The sequence below is a fragment of the Chanodichthys erythropterus genome, chromosome 10 (genome assembly GCF_024489055.1).
Source record: "Chanodichthys erythropterus isolate Z2021 chromosome 10, ASM2448905v1, whole genome shotgun sequence".
Taxonomy (NCBI): Eukaryota; Metazoa; Chordata; class Actinopteri; order Cypriniformes; family Xenocyprididae; genus Chanodichthys; species Chanodichthys erythropterus.
The window spans coordinates 32,972,479-32,988,309 of record NC_090230.1 but is presented as its reverse complement, the minus strand read 5'-3'; the positions used below and the strand labels follow the sequence as shown (position 1 = coordinate 32,988,309).

Here is a 15,831-nt window from a genome sequence, read left to right as displayed (position 1 = left end):
CCAAGCACATCTCTGGACTACAACGCTCACCAGCGCAGTAGTTTTGCAAATACAGTACAAGAAATCTCGATGGAGGTGGGTAATTTTCGAAATTGTCTTATAAAGTCATAGTATATACATTGTTTTTGAATTACCGTAAAGCATTTTGTCACTCTCGCGTGAACGTGAACATGAGACGAGATTGCGTCGGGTCGGCGCAGCCAGAGTGCGAACTCGGCTCCCCTTAATAAGACATGGGCTTCCCTGAAAATGTAATTTGTGAAATTTTGGGGGGTCTCAAAAACTAGTGACAATGTGCTATTTTGACGTGCAATTTCAGTTTTGTGTAATGTGTTCATAGTGGATTATTATGTGTAAAATTGCAAAAAAATATCATTCATTCATGCATGACGGTAATTTAAACCTAATTCACTTCAATAAAGATAACTATACATGCTATTCTTGTCATGAGCATCAAGGTGTGGGGGCGCTGTGGTGCAAATTCAACTCATGTTTAGCACAATGTCATGTTAACTCGAACAGGAAGCTAACCCCAGGCCTGTGTTAAGGTGAGGCATGTTATTCGCAATTATGTGTTGTGGCTGGGTTGTTATAGCTCTGCGTGACTCTCGATGTATTAGACCTAATTTAACGCAAGAATTTTGGTATTCTTCTGTAGCCTGACGAGTAACTTTAACCGTTGTTCTTGTTGTGAACTCAAAGACAGCCTGATGCTTTGTTTATAGACTATTTGTGGGTGGCTGTTTGTTGTTTCACCTATCAATTCATGTCGATAATGTATAATAGGGTAAATCCTGTGTAGTGCTTGCATAAAGCAAGTAGTGTACACAGTCGTAGCTGTTATGTATCTTTGTAACTTATTGTAAGCCCTCTTTTGAAGCATGACACCCCCACTACAAGTCAATTAACCATTGTAAAAAAGTTCTTCTTTAACACTTTCCCAACAAGCGAATGCGATGAGACCTGTTTTTCTGTTTCTTCATGTGAGGTTCGGCATAAAGCCTGTTGAGAACAGCAGCAGTTTACGGTGAGAACCGTTAGTCACGAATCCGTCTGTCGTCAGAAGCACTTAGAGTTTAGGACACGAGCGTCTTTTTCCCCTTTTCTGAGTGCGAGAACTTGTCGCTCCTACCAGTGGAGGATTTGCACCTTGACTCTTGATATATTTCACAGGCCACTTTAGAGCAAATGAGATGCGCCTCCTCAGCAGGAAACAGAGCAATTTGTTCGGCTTAACGCTCCACTCCACCAGACGGCTGATCCCTTCAAAGGCACTGAGAACGCTACTCAGCTCGGAATTACTCTGAGCTAAGAAAGTCCAAATTGCACACAATTCTGACAGATATAAGGACAAAATGAACGTTCCTCCCTGCAAAATAATCCACAATAACTCTTCTTGTTGCCTCCGTTTGCCTCCTAAAATGGCTAGCGGGACCTTAGCTGGAAAATACCCTGATTATAAAAACCGCCTGAGGTGCTGTGTGGGTGTTAGCTGGTTTAAGCTGGTCTGACCAATGAGTCGACTAGTTATAGACCAGCCTGATCAGCCTGTCTTAGTTGTGAGATCAGCAGTTTTGTTCAGCAGGTTAGTATCTGGATGTTACTGGACAAAAAGTGCCTGTATTGATTTCCTTTAATACAGTGCCTGAGTGCTGGATGTTTCTGCTCATTGACCCATGGTGATCTTGAATCGCTCCGGTCTCCACAGGGTCTCGGCTCGTATTAAGTAGAATTTAAGTTATAGGCTGGTGTCATCTTGTCATATGTGAACGTGCCTGCCACCTGAGTTCAGGATTAACATTCTGCATCTTTATGATCCAATGAGAAACCATAAAAGATGCAAAACTGCATTAGTGCACAATGTCAAAGCACAAATATCATGAAAGGTCACGTAACACTGTTGTTCTTTTTATTTGAGGCCTTTTCTGGGAACTCCAATGCCGACAGTGTGGTGATGTACAAACTACAGCATCCAGTGATCGCTCAGTATCTCAGAATACTGCCGCTGGACTGGAACACCAACGGGAGGGTGGGACTGAGGCTGGAAGCGTACGGATGCCAATACAGTATGTTTTGAACATTTAAATATCATTGAACATCTTTCCTTTAATGAAATGACATTAATTTTTTATTTATTATTTATTCATTCATTCATTTAATATGATTTAAAATCTTACATGTTATATAATTATTTAACATTCAAAAATTAAAAATCAAGCTTTTTAATCAATCTTAAACTTAGTTTATTCATCATTTAAATACTTCATTATTTAATTTTTCATGTCATAAAAAGTATTTGTTTATTGAATTATGAATATTTTTTATTTATCATTTAAATATGCTTTATAATCTTTGATTATAATGTTTTATTTGTTTAAATATGATGTAAAGTCTTACATTTTATTTAAGATTTAAATATGATTTAAAATGTTTCGATGAAATGTATTTAACATTGAAATATTATTTTAAATTCTTTCATGTTATAAAATGCCAAATTGTCTTAGTTTACTGTTTTTAATAAAGCTTAAACTTTGTTTATTTATTTATCATTTAAACATGATTTTATTATTTAATTTTTCATGTTATAAAATGTTATAATATATTTGTTTATTTAATTAATTATAAATGTTTGTATTTATTTAAATATGGTTTATAATCTTTATTTAAATATGGTTTATAATATAAAAGTTATGAAATGTCAAAACATCTATTTATTTATTTATCTATCATTTAAATGTAATTTCAGTTTTTTAACTTTTCATGTTATGAAAGGTATTTATTTATTTAATATTTTAATAATATGTAAGAGTTCTTAGTCAAGCAAACTATTAGTAGTTTTATTCTTGAAGAGTGAAATACTGTTACACTTTCAAAACATTGAACTCTGGTGTTATTTCAGCTTCTGACTCAACCAGTAGAGTGAGTTTGGGGGCGGGGCTATCTGTTTATGCAACCAATGAAAGATTGGGAGAGTGTTCAGGAAATCTGTTTAGGGAAAACTCATTGATTTTTGATGTCAGTTTGGTGCAGTTTCCTTTTTTTCTCAATGTCAATCTTAAGCGACACTTGTTACTAACTCATATGTTGTCATGTGTTATCTCCTAAGAGCAGACGAGCGTGTCCGGCCCTCTCTCAATCAGACGCCAACCCACCGCACTGATATATGATTGGTCTCACAGAGGTCCTGTGTGGCAGCTTTTGTCCTGTGGCTCTTTTCGAATGAGATGTATTGTCCCTGAAATCACACGGGGCAGAACTGCAGGGCTTTAGCCATTCTGCCATTGAGAGCTGTCAGCAAGGGCTTGTGGGTATAAGAGCCCGTCAACATATATACAATGTTTATTTGCCTCAAGTGCATTAACACACCATTTGGATTGTTTCCATATTCATAAATATAGCAGACCATTAGGAATTGAGTGTTTTTTTCCTCTATCCATTCATACAGATGTATAATTTATTGAACAGATCCTGCAGGGACTGCCCAGTGTCAGCCAGTTGCATCATTTGTGTTGACCTCAGGTTTAAACTCTCTCTGCTCCACTTACAGCAGAGAAGGTGCTGAGCTGTACCTAAATACATTAGTGCCAACAGACCTGCTCAAAGACGCTGTATACAGCTCTAATTATAACACACAAACTTTAATACTTAATGTCAGGGGTTTGTTGACTCAAACAAACAGATCAATGTTTTAAAAGTGTCCCAGTGTTTCACTCTCCAGGAAGTCAAACTACTAATGACTGACTTTGAACATTAAACTGGCACAGCAGAATCTAACTAAACATCTGAACATCACACACAGAATATTTATTTATTTTAGTTCTTTATTGTTTACTTATGTATTATTGTTCATTATTTATTTATTATCAAAGTTCATTATTTATTTAGTTGATTATTATATATTTTAACTTATTATTTGTTGGCTTGCTTGTTAATTTATTTTAGTTCATTAAAAACTAATTTACTGAATGAAGTTCAAGCCTTGTTAACTTGAAATTAGGTGTCATAAATCCGTTATTTTGATTGACCAGTTCAGCATGACTTCTTCACTCTGATCTTTGAGTTATTTTCTATCAACACTGTTGATGTGCCTCTTGTGTTTTCAGGGTCTAATGTGGCCGGTTTTGATGGCAGCGGTCACTTGCTCTACAGGCCGGATCCCAGCACCAATCCAGCAGACAAAGACGTGTTATCCATGAACTTCAAAACCCTGCAGAACTCTGGGATGCTGGTTCATATGGAAGACCACAGCGGACACACACTCACTTTGGAATTATTCAAAGGGAAACTCTTACTTCAGTTTAGAAAAGGTACTAATATGCATGTACCATGTTAATATCCCATCTTTTTTTATTAAAAGGGACCTATTATGCGCATGCACTTCTACAAAGTCTTGATGTTGTTTTTGGGCTCTGCTAGAACAAGTTTTCATGCTTGAATGTTCATTATTTTTCTCATATTCTCCATTGTTGCAGCTCCTCTCTTCCCAGTCTGTCAGTAACGCTCTATTTAGTTCCTGTTTCTATGAAGCCCCTCCTTCTGAAAAACACAATGTGCTCTGATTGGTCGGCTTGACCAGTGTGACATGATTGGTCAAGCGCTTCGAGTGTGTTTGGGAAACGTCCCGCCCCTTACCATAACCGTCAGTTTCAACACACTACGAACTAACTCAACCAGACTCCATCCCTTTATTCTGCGTATGCCTTGGGTGGGAATTATTTAAATGAGGAATATTGTGATCTGTTCGTTCCCAGAAGAAAACTCAAGACTACAACTGAGGCGTTTCAGGGAGTTCAGAAACAGTGACACTGATATAGAGAATAACTCCCGCTGGAGGGACTTTTTCATGTTCAAACAGCAACATTACACACTAATGGAAGAAAAGCGTAACATGACCCCTTTAATGACTCTCACAAAATACATTATTTATAATAGATATTTGTTGTACTGTCTAAGGAATCATTGTTTACTCTGAGAATATTTTAATGAGAATCTATTTTTTTTTTGTTTAAAAAGGCCTGCACTGTAATAATGACAGACAATTACTTACTTAATTGTCTTGAAAATAATGTTTCATATATATATATATATATATATATATATATATATATATATATATATATATATATATATATATATATATATATTAGGGGTGTGACGAGACTCAAGACTGAGTTTACGAGAATGAGATGAGACAAGATTTTTACACACTATTTTTAAGAAATCCTCAATGGCGAAATACATGACTAGAAAAAAATATTCTGCAGGTGTATTTGAAATGTTTTAACTTTAATCTTCTTGTAATGAATGTCATTTCAGTTCTACTTTGAGTATGAATTATCATATGCAGTAAAAGACAACAATACTAAAGTACTATAAAAGGTTTTGCCACAAACTCAATGGACTGACTTCTCTTCTGTATGATTTGAGTCTCTTCAGACCTTACTGTACATGATTTATGAGCTTCTAAAACTTTTGACCTCCTAACTGAACTCCTTTCCACAAACTGATCATAGAAATAAAAACAGTATTAATAAAAATGGTAACACTTTACAATAAGGGCTCATTTATTAACATTAATGTATTAACCAACAATGAGCAATAAATTTGCTACAGTATTTATTAATCTTTGTTTATGTTAATAAAAATCATTCATTCATTGTTAGTTCATGATAGTTCACAGTGCATTAACTAATGTTAACAAATGAAACCTTACTGTTTGTGCTTAAGATTAAGAGAAAACTGTTATTCGTTTTTATGGCAACACTTTACAATAAGTGCAACCATAATCGCACTCTCTCAATATTTAAAGTGCAAATAAGACCAAATTTTTCTTTGATACAGAGCAAAGAGATGGTTACAACTACACTGCCCAGCCTAAAATAGCTTTCATATTGAGAGATATTTGCATGCATCAGGGAGCCGCTTTCAAAATGCAGGGTATTGAAATCGCGTTTGAATGCGCGCTCACATTTACTTTCACTTTCGCGATCGCGCGTAACTCTGTGAATATGGAGTGGCGGTGACCGTTATCCAAGTGAATTAAATGTTTTTTATTTAAATACAAAGCAAAACGAAAGTGGAGGCGTAATGTAAACGTAGCTGTGGCATATTCTTTCCTAATCATCCTAACACTCTGCATTGGCAATCTCACGAGATTAATTTTCGCCTTGACGAGAAATCTCGTCACATTTTAATCTCGCGAGATCTTGTGACACGAGATCTCGTCACACCCCTTGTATATATATATATATATATATATATATATATATATATATATATATATATATATATATATATATATATATATATATATATATATAACCTGGACATGTTATTCCAAGTCACTTTAAAGAAAAACATAAAATTACCATGGTACATCCACAACATATGACTTTACCATGGTACAATTCTGTAGTTTACGTTTATTGTTAGTTAACTTCTCTGGCAGATTATCAGATGATCTTATGAATCAGGGATTCAGGGATTCTGGTAAATTCAAAAGGCTTGCTCATAAGGTTTAAGACTGTAAAAAAAAAGCCTCAGGTGTCGGTCTGTCGTGAGCGGCCAGTATGGCACAGATTCCCATGTGCCATCTGTGATCGCAGTGTTCGGGTGTCACAGCCAGCACCACACTATTTTATTTTGCTGGTCACTCTCAAATACTGCTGAACTTATAACTGTAATGGCACAACATGCTTTCTGAACACGTCTAATCGGCTCAGGGAATAATCTTATTTTCAGACCTGTTTTCTGTGTGCTCACATCACTTCAGTTGAGTGGCAGCTTATTTTGGACATGCTATGAGATGTCATTTAGAGCCCGACACAGACCTGCTGGTTTACATGGCTGTCATTCACAAAACAACATGACAAACGGAAAGACCGGAGGTCTCCTAGAGATTTAGAAACATTTGTAACACTTTACAATAAGGTTCTGTTGGTTAACATTAGTTAACTGCATTCGTTAGCATGAACGAACGATGAACAATGCTTCTACAGCATTTATTAATCTTAGTTGATGTTAATCTCAACATTTACCAATATATTTTTAAGATCAAAGAAGTACCTGTTAACATTAATTAATGCGTTATGAACTATTTTCCTAATATTCCTTTTGATAAATAAAAATGGTAACATTCTACAATAAGGTTCCATTTTTTTAACATTAGTTAACTACATTACTTAAAGCAGTCCTTGATTATGATTTCACTTTTTTTTTAACTTTAGTTAGTGTGTTAAGTTGCTGTTTGAGCATAAACAACATCTGCAAAGTTACGACACTCAAAGTTCAATACAAAGGGAGATATTTTCTTTTACAGAAATCGCTTTTTAAGGACTACAACAAACGGCTGGTAGGGACTACAACAAGCTTCTTCCTGGGTTGGTGACATCACTAACCATAAAATTTACATAAACCCCGTCCACGAGAACACAACAAAGGGGGCAAGGCCATGTTGAGCTGCTTTAGAGAAGAGGAAGAGTTGTTGTACTAGAGTGTTGTTGTCATGCCGTCATTTTACACCGGACTGCTTCACAAACGAGGATCAATTCAACACTAGATTTGCACAAAAGATTAACATGACGACACATGCTAGTGGATGAGTTGAATCAACTCCACAGCAACTTCATACATTTATCCACTTGTTGTTGAGCAACCGAAGTGTGAGCTGTTAAAGCTCCGCCCTCAGGAAAGGGGGCGAGAGCAGCAGCTCATTAGCATTTAAAGGGACACACACACACAAAAACAGTGTTTTTGCTCACACCCAAATAGGAGCAAATTTGACAAGCTATAATAAATGATCTGTGGGGGATTTTGAGCTGAAACTTCACACACACATTCTGGGCACACCAGAGACTTATATTACATCTTATAAAAGGTCCCCTTTAACTAATATTAACTAATTGAATATTATTGTAAAGTGTAACTTGTCTTCTAGTAAGAGTTTAGAGCTATACAATAATGTGGAAAACAGCATATGATGAGAAATATTTGAGCTCGTATTGAGATCTCTGACATTTGATTGCAGACCTTAGCATAGTTTGACATTATGTGAGATTACTAGGATCCTTTATGCTGGAGAAACATGGAGTTCCAGCTAGTCTGTCCATTTCATCTCAATGCTGTCTAGGAGGAGAAACAGTTGAGATATTAAAGATTTCTTTAGCAAATGTTCTTTACTGTATTTTCTCCTCTTAGTCAGTTGTAAATCACATATGTTGCATATCTGTAAAAGCTGACAATTACACATCTGTGTTCAGTTTGCTATTTATGTTTGGCATTTGGAAATGTGAAGATTACAGCACTGGAGGAAGCGGCGAGCAAGTACAGTTTTCATCATATCTCAGCTTTACAGTGTATAAGTTGTATTTTATAAAGTCTCTTAGAGTTCAGTTGGGTCGGACCGGAGGAGTTTGAATGCCTCGCTTCTGTAAATCTTGGCACATCCGGCTGCTGTCGAGCTTTTCCATCGTAAAGTAACTGAAGTCTAACTGCTACTCTCTCCGCACACTTTGCTCTCTCTGCTTTCACCATAATTTCAAGCAAATCGAAGATGCCTGCCATCATTTATTAGAGGTGTTTCTGAAAGTGCTAAAGTGGTTTCTCGGCCTCTCTCGGATAAAGGCTCGACTCTGTTTGTCAGAAGTACACTCGGCTGTTGTCTTTTCCCAACCGATGATGCCCATGCCTTTCTCGTTTTTAGATGAGATTTACTGTGCTGTAAGGACATTGGCGTCGCTGCATTCGCTCTGGATTGTTTTATAAGACATTAAATCGTTGGTGTTTAGGAGCGAGTGTTGAATATAAATTACTTCAGGCAGCTTTAAAACTTTTTTAGGCTAGAAATACCAGCATATGTTGTGTTTGGGGGCTAGAAACTAAATAATGAAGAATAGATGAACAGAGTGTGCAAAGTATAATTCAATATTTGGGCTGTCCTGCTCAGTGTTGGTTAATTACGCTGGTGTTTCCGCTTAACCGGCAAGACAATCTTCCTCAACAGCTTCTCCAGAAAGACCAGACTACACTGTATAAAATAAAACAAAGTTATTGGAGAACTTTTTACCAGGAAATGCAGAAAATTTCAGTCTTTCAAAATGTCACATTTAATTCAATGCTACTTGCAGTTTCTTTGTAATTGTTTGTGAAATCCGACTACATGTTTTTCCTAGCTTTTTTCAAGAACATTTTTTTTCAGGTAGTTAGTCAACTTTTGAAAGTAAATACATGTTTGATCATGTTGCGCATAAATCCCAATGTTTGTTTATATCACAATTTTGACTTTATAACTCACAATTGTGAGTTTATATCTTGCAATTCTAACTTTTTTCTTTGCAATTGCGAGTTTATATCTCGCTATTCTGACTTTTTTTCTTGCACTTCTTACTTTTTTCTTGAAAAAAGTAAGAATTGAGAATAAAAAGTCACAATTATCTTTTTTTCTTTTTTTCATTTGGTGGAAACAAGCTTTCATATGTTGTTACTGCCAGCACCTTTAGATGAAATATTTTGACCTTAGTTCAGTTTTTCTTTGTTCCTTACTCTGGAGAAGCATGAAATGTCATGTAATCTCATTGAATAGGTGAATCAGATCTGATTGTTCTTCACTGTATTTTCTCCTCTTGTCTCAGTCTATGATTGTAAATCTCACATGCTTCATGCCTGTATATGAGTTTGACAATTAAACATACTTGCTTGATTTGCCATTTATGTTTGACTTTGGCAATTGTACATGTGAAGATTACAGCACTGGATGAAGCAGCGATCATATCTCAGCTGGTAGGACATGCTTTTTAGGGTGCAGTTGAATTTTATATAAAGTCTGTTGACTGGATTAGCTAATGTTTCCAGCATCATAAGATTTTCAGAGGTTTGTTTGATTTTGCATGTTGGAAGACAAACTGTGCCACAGGTCCTATAATCAGAAAAAGTCAGATGCGCTGAACAGGGTTTTTGTCTGACGTTGTTGTTGTTTTGATGCAGAAACAGATGTTAGTCGCTGGCAAACTCTCGCTGCTGTCTGTGCCGAATAATACATCTGCAAACAAGCTGTGACATGAAGATTTATGCCCCATATCCCAAACTATTTTATTTTGCTGGTAGTTTGCATTCATCAAAATGTCTGTTTATATTGTGCTTCAGTTTTTCATATTTTACCCCAAACTTTGTTAGGATTTGTATATATATACAATGTTTTGACTGCATTGACCAATACGTCATTATTCCAGCATCCATCCAACAACTATAAATATAGATATTAAGTTTGTGTAGCGGGTTGCTACAGACATCAATTTTCTGATAATTCAAAATAAGACCAAAAGCATGAATAAAGAAAGTAAATAGAGTCCATTTTGATTTCATGTTCCTTTCATGGTCTGTTTACAGCATGTGTTTGTAAAAATAATGCATTAATTATGCATACATATACATTCACAATGAATATGAATTTGAATTTTCAAACTAACTGAAATAAGATTTAAAGTGCTAACATTTAAACTGAAATAAAAATAAATTAAAACTAAACAAATGTTAAATAACATTTTTGCAGACTGTCCGTTTTTCAAGCACCTTATTATGACCTATATTTATGCTTTAAAGTCATGCGCCCTCTAGCTGGCATAAAAATAATGACAGTGTTGTGTTACGTCTGTCGTCTTGAATTGTCGTCACCAATTAAAATGCGTGTTCACATAGAATTTTTACACCATTTCTCTAATTTCCATTTAGCAAAACTCATTTTTTATTAACGACTACACCTACCCCGTCCCTAAACCTACCCTTAGTGATTTATAGTGCATTCACTCTAAAAAATCCTGGGTTAAAAACAACCCAAGTTGGGTTAAATATGGACAAACCCAGTGATTGGGTTGTTTTAACCCAGTGGTTGGGTTAAATGTTTGACCCAACCTGCTGGGTAGTTTTATTTAACTCAACTATTGTTTAAAAATGACTAAAATGAGCCCAAAATATGTTGGAAATTAAAAATCAGACACATAATTACTAGAGGCAACAATAATATCAAAAGGTGAACATTCATTAAAAAGCAATTTAATACATGTTTATTATTTAATTATTATTAATTAAACATATTAATAAATGTTAATTTCCAACCTATTTTAAGTGATCAATAAACTAATTTTTAAACATTAGTTGAGTTAAATAAATCTACCCAGCAGGTTGGGTTTAAGATTCAACCCAACAGCTGGGTCAAAACAACTCAATCGCTGGGTTTGTCCATTTTTAACCCAACTTGGGTTGTTTTTAACCCAGCATTTTTTAGAGTGTATACACTTTATGAGCACATGTTCCCTGGGATCGAACCCACAATCGCATGATCACATGATTGCATGTTGTTATATATTGCAATGCTCTGCCAACTGAGCTATGTGAAATGCAAAATATGATGCAGATAAAAGGGAACAATGCATTAAAATAAAAGTGTCCTGTTGTTGATAGGTGCGCAACTTTAACAAATGCTCCTATGGGTCGTATTTCAGGGAAGTGACAAACGAGTAGGCGTATTGGTTGGCGATTTGATTAATTTAGATGATTAATTTAGATGTTAATCTAAATTAATTAATTTAGATTAACATCTTGATTAATTGAGATGTTACCATGTAAGGCTTTATAAATAATACTAAAATAACTTTATAAATAATACTAAAATATATGTGAATATCAGACATCAATGCAACATAAGCTCAATTAAACATCAACTTGACAACCTGCTAAAACCCTGCATGCGTATCGCACAACTTGTGACTGGCTGGTGTAAAACTGTAACTTTTTTAAGCCTCAAACCCTTACTTTTAACCTCCCTAAAGTAGACGGCACTCTCAACTCCAGATCTGTGAAATCAACTGTGGTGTGTGTCAGTTCTGACGGAGATGCTGAGATGTTTAGAGCAGTTTTATTTCACCTACTGCTTTGACACTCTGGCAGCACTTCTACTGTGTGTTTTTATGGTTATATTAAGAACTAACATATTTTTGGGAGAAAATCGGTTTCTATTGCATAAACAGGACGACTTTAGACTGGTAAACATTTCAGAAGAGTTTGTTTACAGTGGTAAGAAATATCTATAGGATGGTGGTTCAGGGAATAAATGAATACATTTAAAGGGGTCCCATTATGATTTTTACATGTTCGACTTTATTTAATGTGTAATTTTGCTGTTTGGGCATGAAAAAGGTCTGCAATGTTACTCCAAAGGGAGTTATTCTCCTTATTTAAATAATTCTCGTCCAAGGCATATGAAACGGGGTTGAACCTCAAGGTTTCCGTTAGGGGCATGGCATTTCCCAAACACACTCGAAGCGCTTGACCAATCACAACACACTGGTACAGCCGACCAATCAGAGCACATTGTGCTTTTCAGAAGGAGGGGCTTCATAGAGACATGAACTAAACAGAGCGTTACTGACAGACAACAATGTCAAATATGAGGGAAACAATTAGTTTTTTGGAACATTCAATCATTAAAACTTATCTAGTAGAGCCCAAAAACAAAATCAAGACTTTGAAAAAGGGCATATTAGGCCCCCTTTAAGGAAAATCATTTACAATTTTGGTATTTTGTTGGGTTGTCACTTGATGTCTAATGTAAAAGCCTTGAGCAAAAACTGTCAAATTCAGGGTCACTTTTACCGAGACAACAGAAGCGGACAGGCGTTTCTCATTGTCAGATGATGACAGTTTAAAAAAAAGTGTGTCATATATTATTTTTCCATGTGCCCGTGGTGTTAATCAGAGCCGCTCTTCGAACACAAATATGAGTATCATTGTTGTATGAGCGAACATGAGAGGTCAAGGCTGAGAGCGGCGATTCTGCTGTTCTGCTTGCTTTCTGAAAGGAACAAAGATCATGAAATATTGAACAGCAAAACACTAAATGTTAAATGACATCAGAGCGTACAGCTGTCCTTGCATGTGCATAAAAACAAAGCAGAGCTTGTTTGTATTCTGATGGTAACTGACCAGCGGCATGACCAGCCGCACGTCACTGTAACTCTGATGAATAATTGATAGATGTGTTGCGTAACGTAAAACATTCGAGGGAGAACATGCATGTAGTTGCTGCACTGTCATTCTGTGGCATGTTCATAGGTCTAAATTTCAGAGTTTTTTGCTCGTCTGTATTCCTGAGTGTCTTAGTCTTTTGTTTGGATTATTAAAGCTCCATTTGCCTCATCTTAACTCTCTTTCCTTGGCAACCAGACAAGGCAACAACACTTTTAAAAATGTTTTTCTTCTTGTAAACTTAAAGATTATTGGAGTACATTTTACAAGAAAATGCTATTTCAGTGTAATATTTCTTTGTAATTATGCTGCGCTGTCATTCTGTGGCACGTTCGTAATGAAAGTTTCCTGCAGATCTATATTTCAGTGTCTGTGAGTCAGTGTTATTTCAGTATCACTGATATACTTTTTGTTAATATTTTGAATTAGGTTTTTTATGTATATTTTCTGTTTTTATTTTAGTTTTAAATGTTTTTTTTTTTTTAATTAGTTTGTTTTATGTCTGTATAGTTTTTAGGTTTTAGTATAAGTTTGTAAGGTTTTAGATTTAGTTATTTTAGGTTGTTTTAGTACTTCAACTTAAAGTTGTTGCCTTGACAACTAGCTAAAATAAAAAAAAAATCTCATATTTATCTCTCTAATAACTTGTGTTCAGAAATTAACAATTGCAAGCTGCTTACTGCATACTGGAAAATGCCATAAATGCTATATACACTACTTATTATGTTTAAAAATAGTATGTAAAACTATAAATGCAACAGATGTTTCAAATGGTTACATTGTTGTCACATGACCTCCATGTTAATCCAGTTAAAGGATTTGTTCACCCAAAAATGAAATTTCTGTCATTAATTACTCACCCTCATGTCGTCCCACACCCATAAGACCTTTGTTCATCTTCGGGGAGAGAAGATATTGTTGAATAAAGTTGTTATTTTTGTTTGTTTTTGTGCACAAAAAGTATTCTCATCACTTCATAACATTAAGGTTGAACCACTGTAGTCACCTGGACTATTTTAATGATATCTTTACTACCTTTCTGGACCTTAAAAGTAGGTGATGCATGGGTCGTCTCATAACCCACGGACCCTGTGGGTAACCCGCGGGTCGGGTTGAGGCAGGTTAAGAAATTGTCACTTTATTTGCGGGGCGGGTCATTAAAAAAAAAAAAAATCCATGTATGGTGCGAGCAATTCCCTATAGCCTATATTAAATATTTGGGAATATCTGTTTTCATAGTTTATTAGGTTCTTTGATAAGGTTACAATACGAGGGCCATAGCAATGTAACCTGTGTGATGTCCCCAAACCTTTGGCGTCACAAAAGCGGCCAGCAGCCAAGACAACAAATACGGAGAAATAAAACTAAATAAAATGCTACATTGAGGGTCAGTTCTTCTGGGATGGAGAGGACATTCTAAGCTTCCTGCAGTCACAGTCAATCGCCTTTCCTGTGCTTGCCAAGGTGTCAAAAATGATTCTCTGTATCCCCGCCACAAGCGCATGAAGCGAGCGCGGGTGGAGTCTAGGCGAAATAGATTAAACCCCGGTACAGTGGATGCCATTCTTCTTTTTTTTGCACGGCAAACGTAAAAATGCTAAATGAACATTTCCGTGTGTTAAATAAAACAAAAGTTCAGTGGTTATGTAGTGTAGGCTGTGAACTGTTGTCCTACAAATCTGAAAGGGATATATAAAACGCTTAATGTGAAAGAGCTTGACGTGGCTTAATTTACTAAGGCAGTGTTATTAACAAACCAAACTTAGTAAATACCATACAAATAAAGCATACTATATAGAATAATTGTTTTGTGCAGAATTTGATCTTTGATCTCTGACTTAGTAGGCTACATTAAACGACGTTAAGCTTTTTCTTTACAGTGGTTTTATATGGGAGGAAAACACAACGTGAAATTAAACGAATTGTGTTCATATTCTGGGCTCAACTGCTTTTCTGTAGTATACTTTATTAGTACAGTGGCATGAAAAAGTATGTGAACCCCTTGCAGAATCTGTGAAAATGAGAATTATATTAATAAAATAAGAGGGATAGTAAAAACTGCATGTTATTTTTTGTTTAGTACTGTCCTGAGTAAGATATTAAACATAAAATATGTTTGCATTTAGTTCACAAGACAAAACAATAGCTGAATTTATTAAAATAACCCCATTCATAAGTATGTGAAGCATTGATTCTCAGTACTGTGTGTGGTTACCTGATGATCCACGACTGTTTTTGTGTTTTGTGATGGTTGTTCATGAGTCTCTTGTTTGTCCTGAGCAGTTAAACTGAGCTCTGTTCTTCAGAAAAATCCTCCAGCTCCTGCAGATTCATCAGTTTCAAGCATTTTTGCATATTTGAACCCTTTCCAGCAGTGACTGTATGATTTTGAGATTCATCTTTTCACACTGAGGACAACTGAGGGTCTCAAACTCAACTATTAAAAAAGGTTCAAACATTCACTGATGCTCCAGAAGGAAACACGATGCATTAAGAGTCGGGGGGTGAAAACTTTTGAACAGGATGAAGATGTCACAATTTTTCTTATTTTGTTTAAATATCATTGTTTTTCATTTAGTTCTGGAAGCAACAGAAGATACTTGCATGTTTCCCAGAAGAAAAATTAAGTACAATTTACCTTGCTATTGAATTCAAAAGTTTTCACCCCCGACTCTCAATGCATCGTGTTTCCTTCTGGAATCATCAGGTGACCACACACAGTATTGAGAATCAATGCTTCACATACTTATGGGGTTATTTTAATAAATTCAGCTCTTGTTTTGTCTTGTGAACTAAATGCAAACATCTTTTATG

General features: G+C 35.6%; 1 protein-coding gene across 1 annotated transcript in view; it reads left to right on the top strand.

Annotated features, from left to right (window-relative positions):
- cntnap3 (contactin associated protein family member 3) overlaps positions 1–15,831 on the top strand; it is a 161,887-nt gene that overhangs the window by 55,444 nt on the left and 90,612 nt on the right. The window contains exons 4-5 of the mRNA XM_067397378.1: positions 1,919–2,066; positions 4,104–4,307. Coding sequence (XP_067253479.1) covers positions 1,919–2,066; positions 4,104–4,307 — 352 coding nt within the window. The remainder of the gene's footprint in view (positions 1–1,918; positions 2,067–4,103; positions 4,308–15,831) is intronic.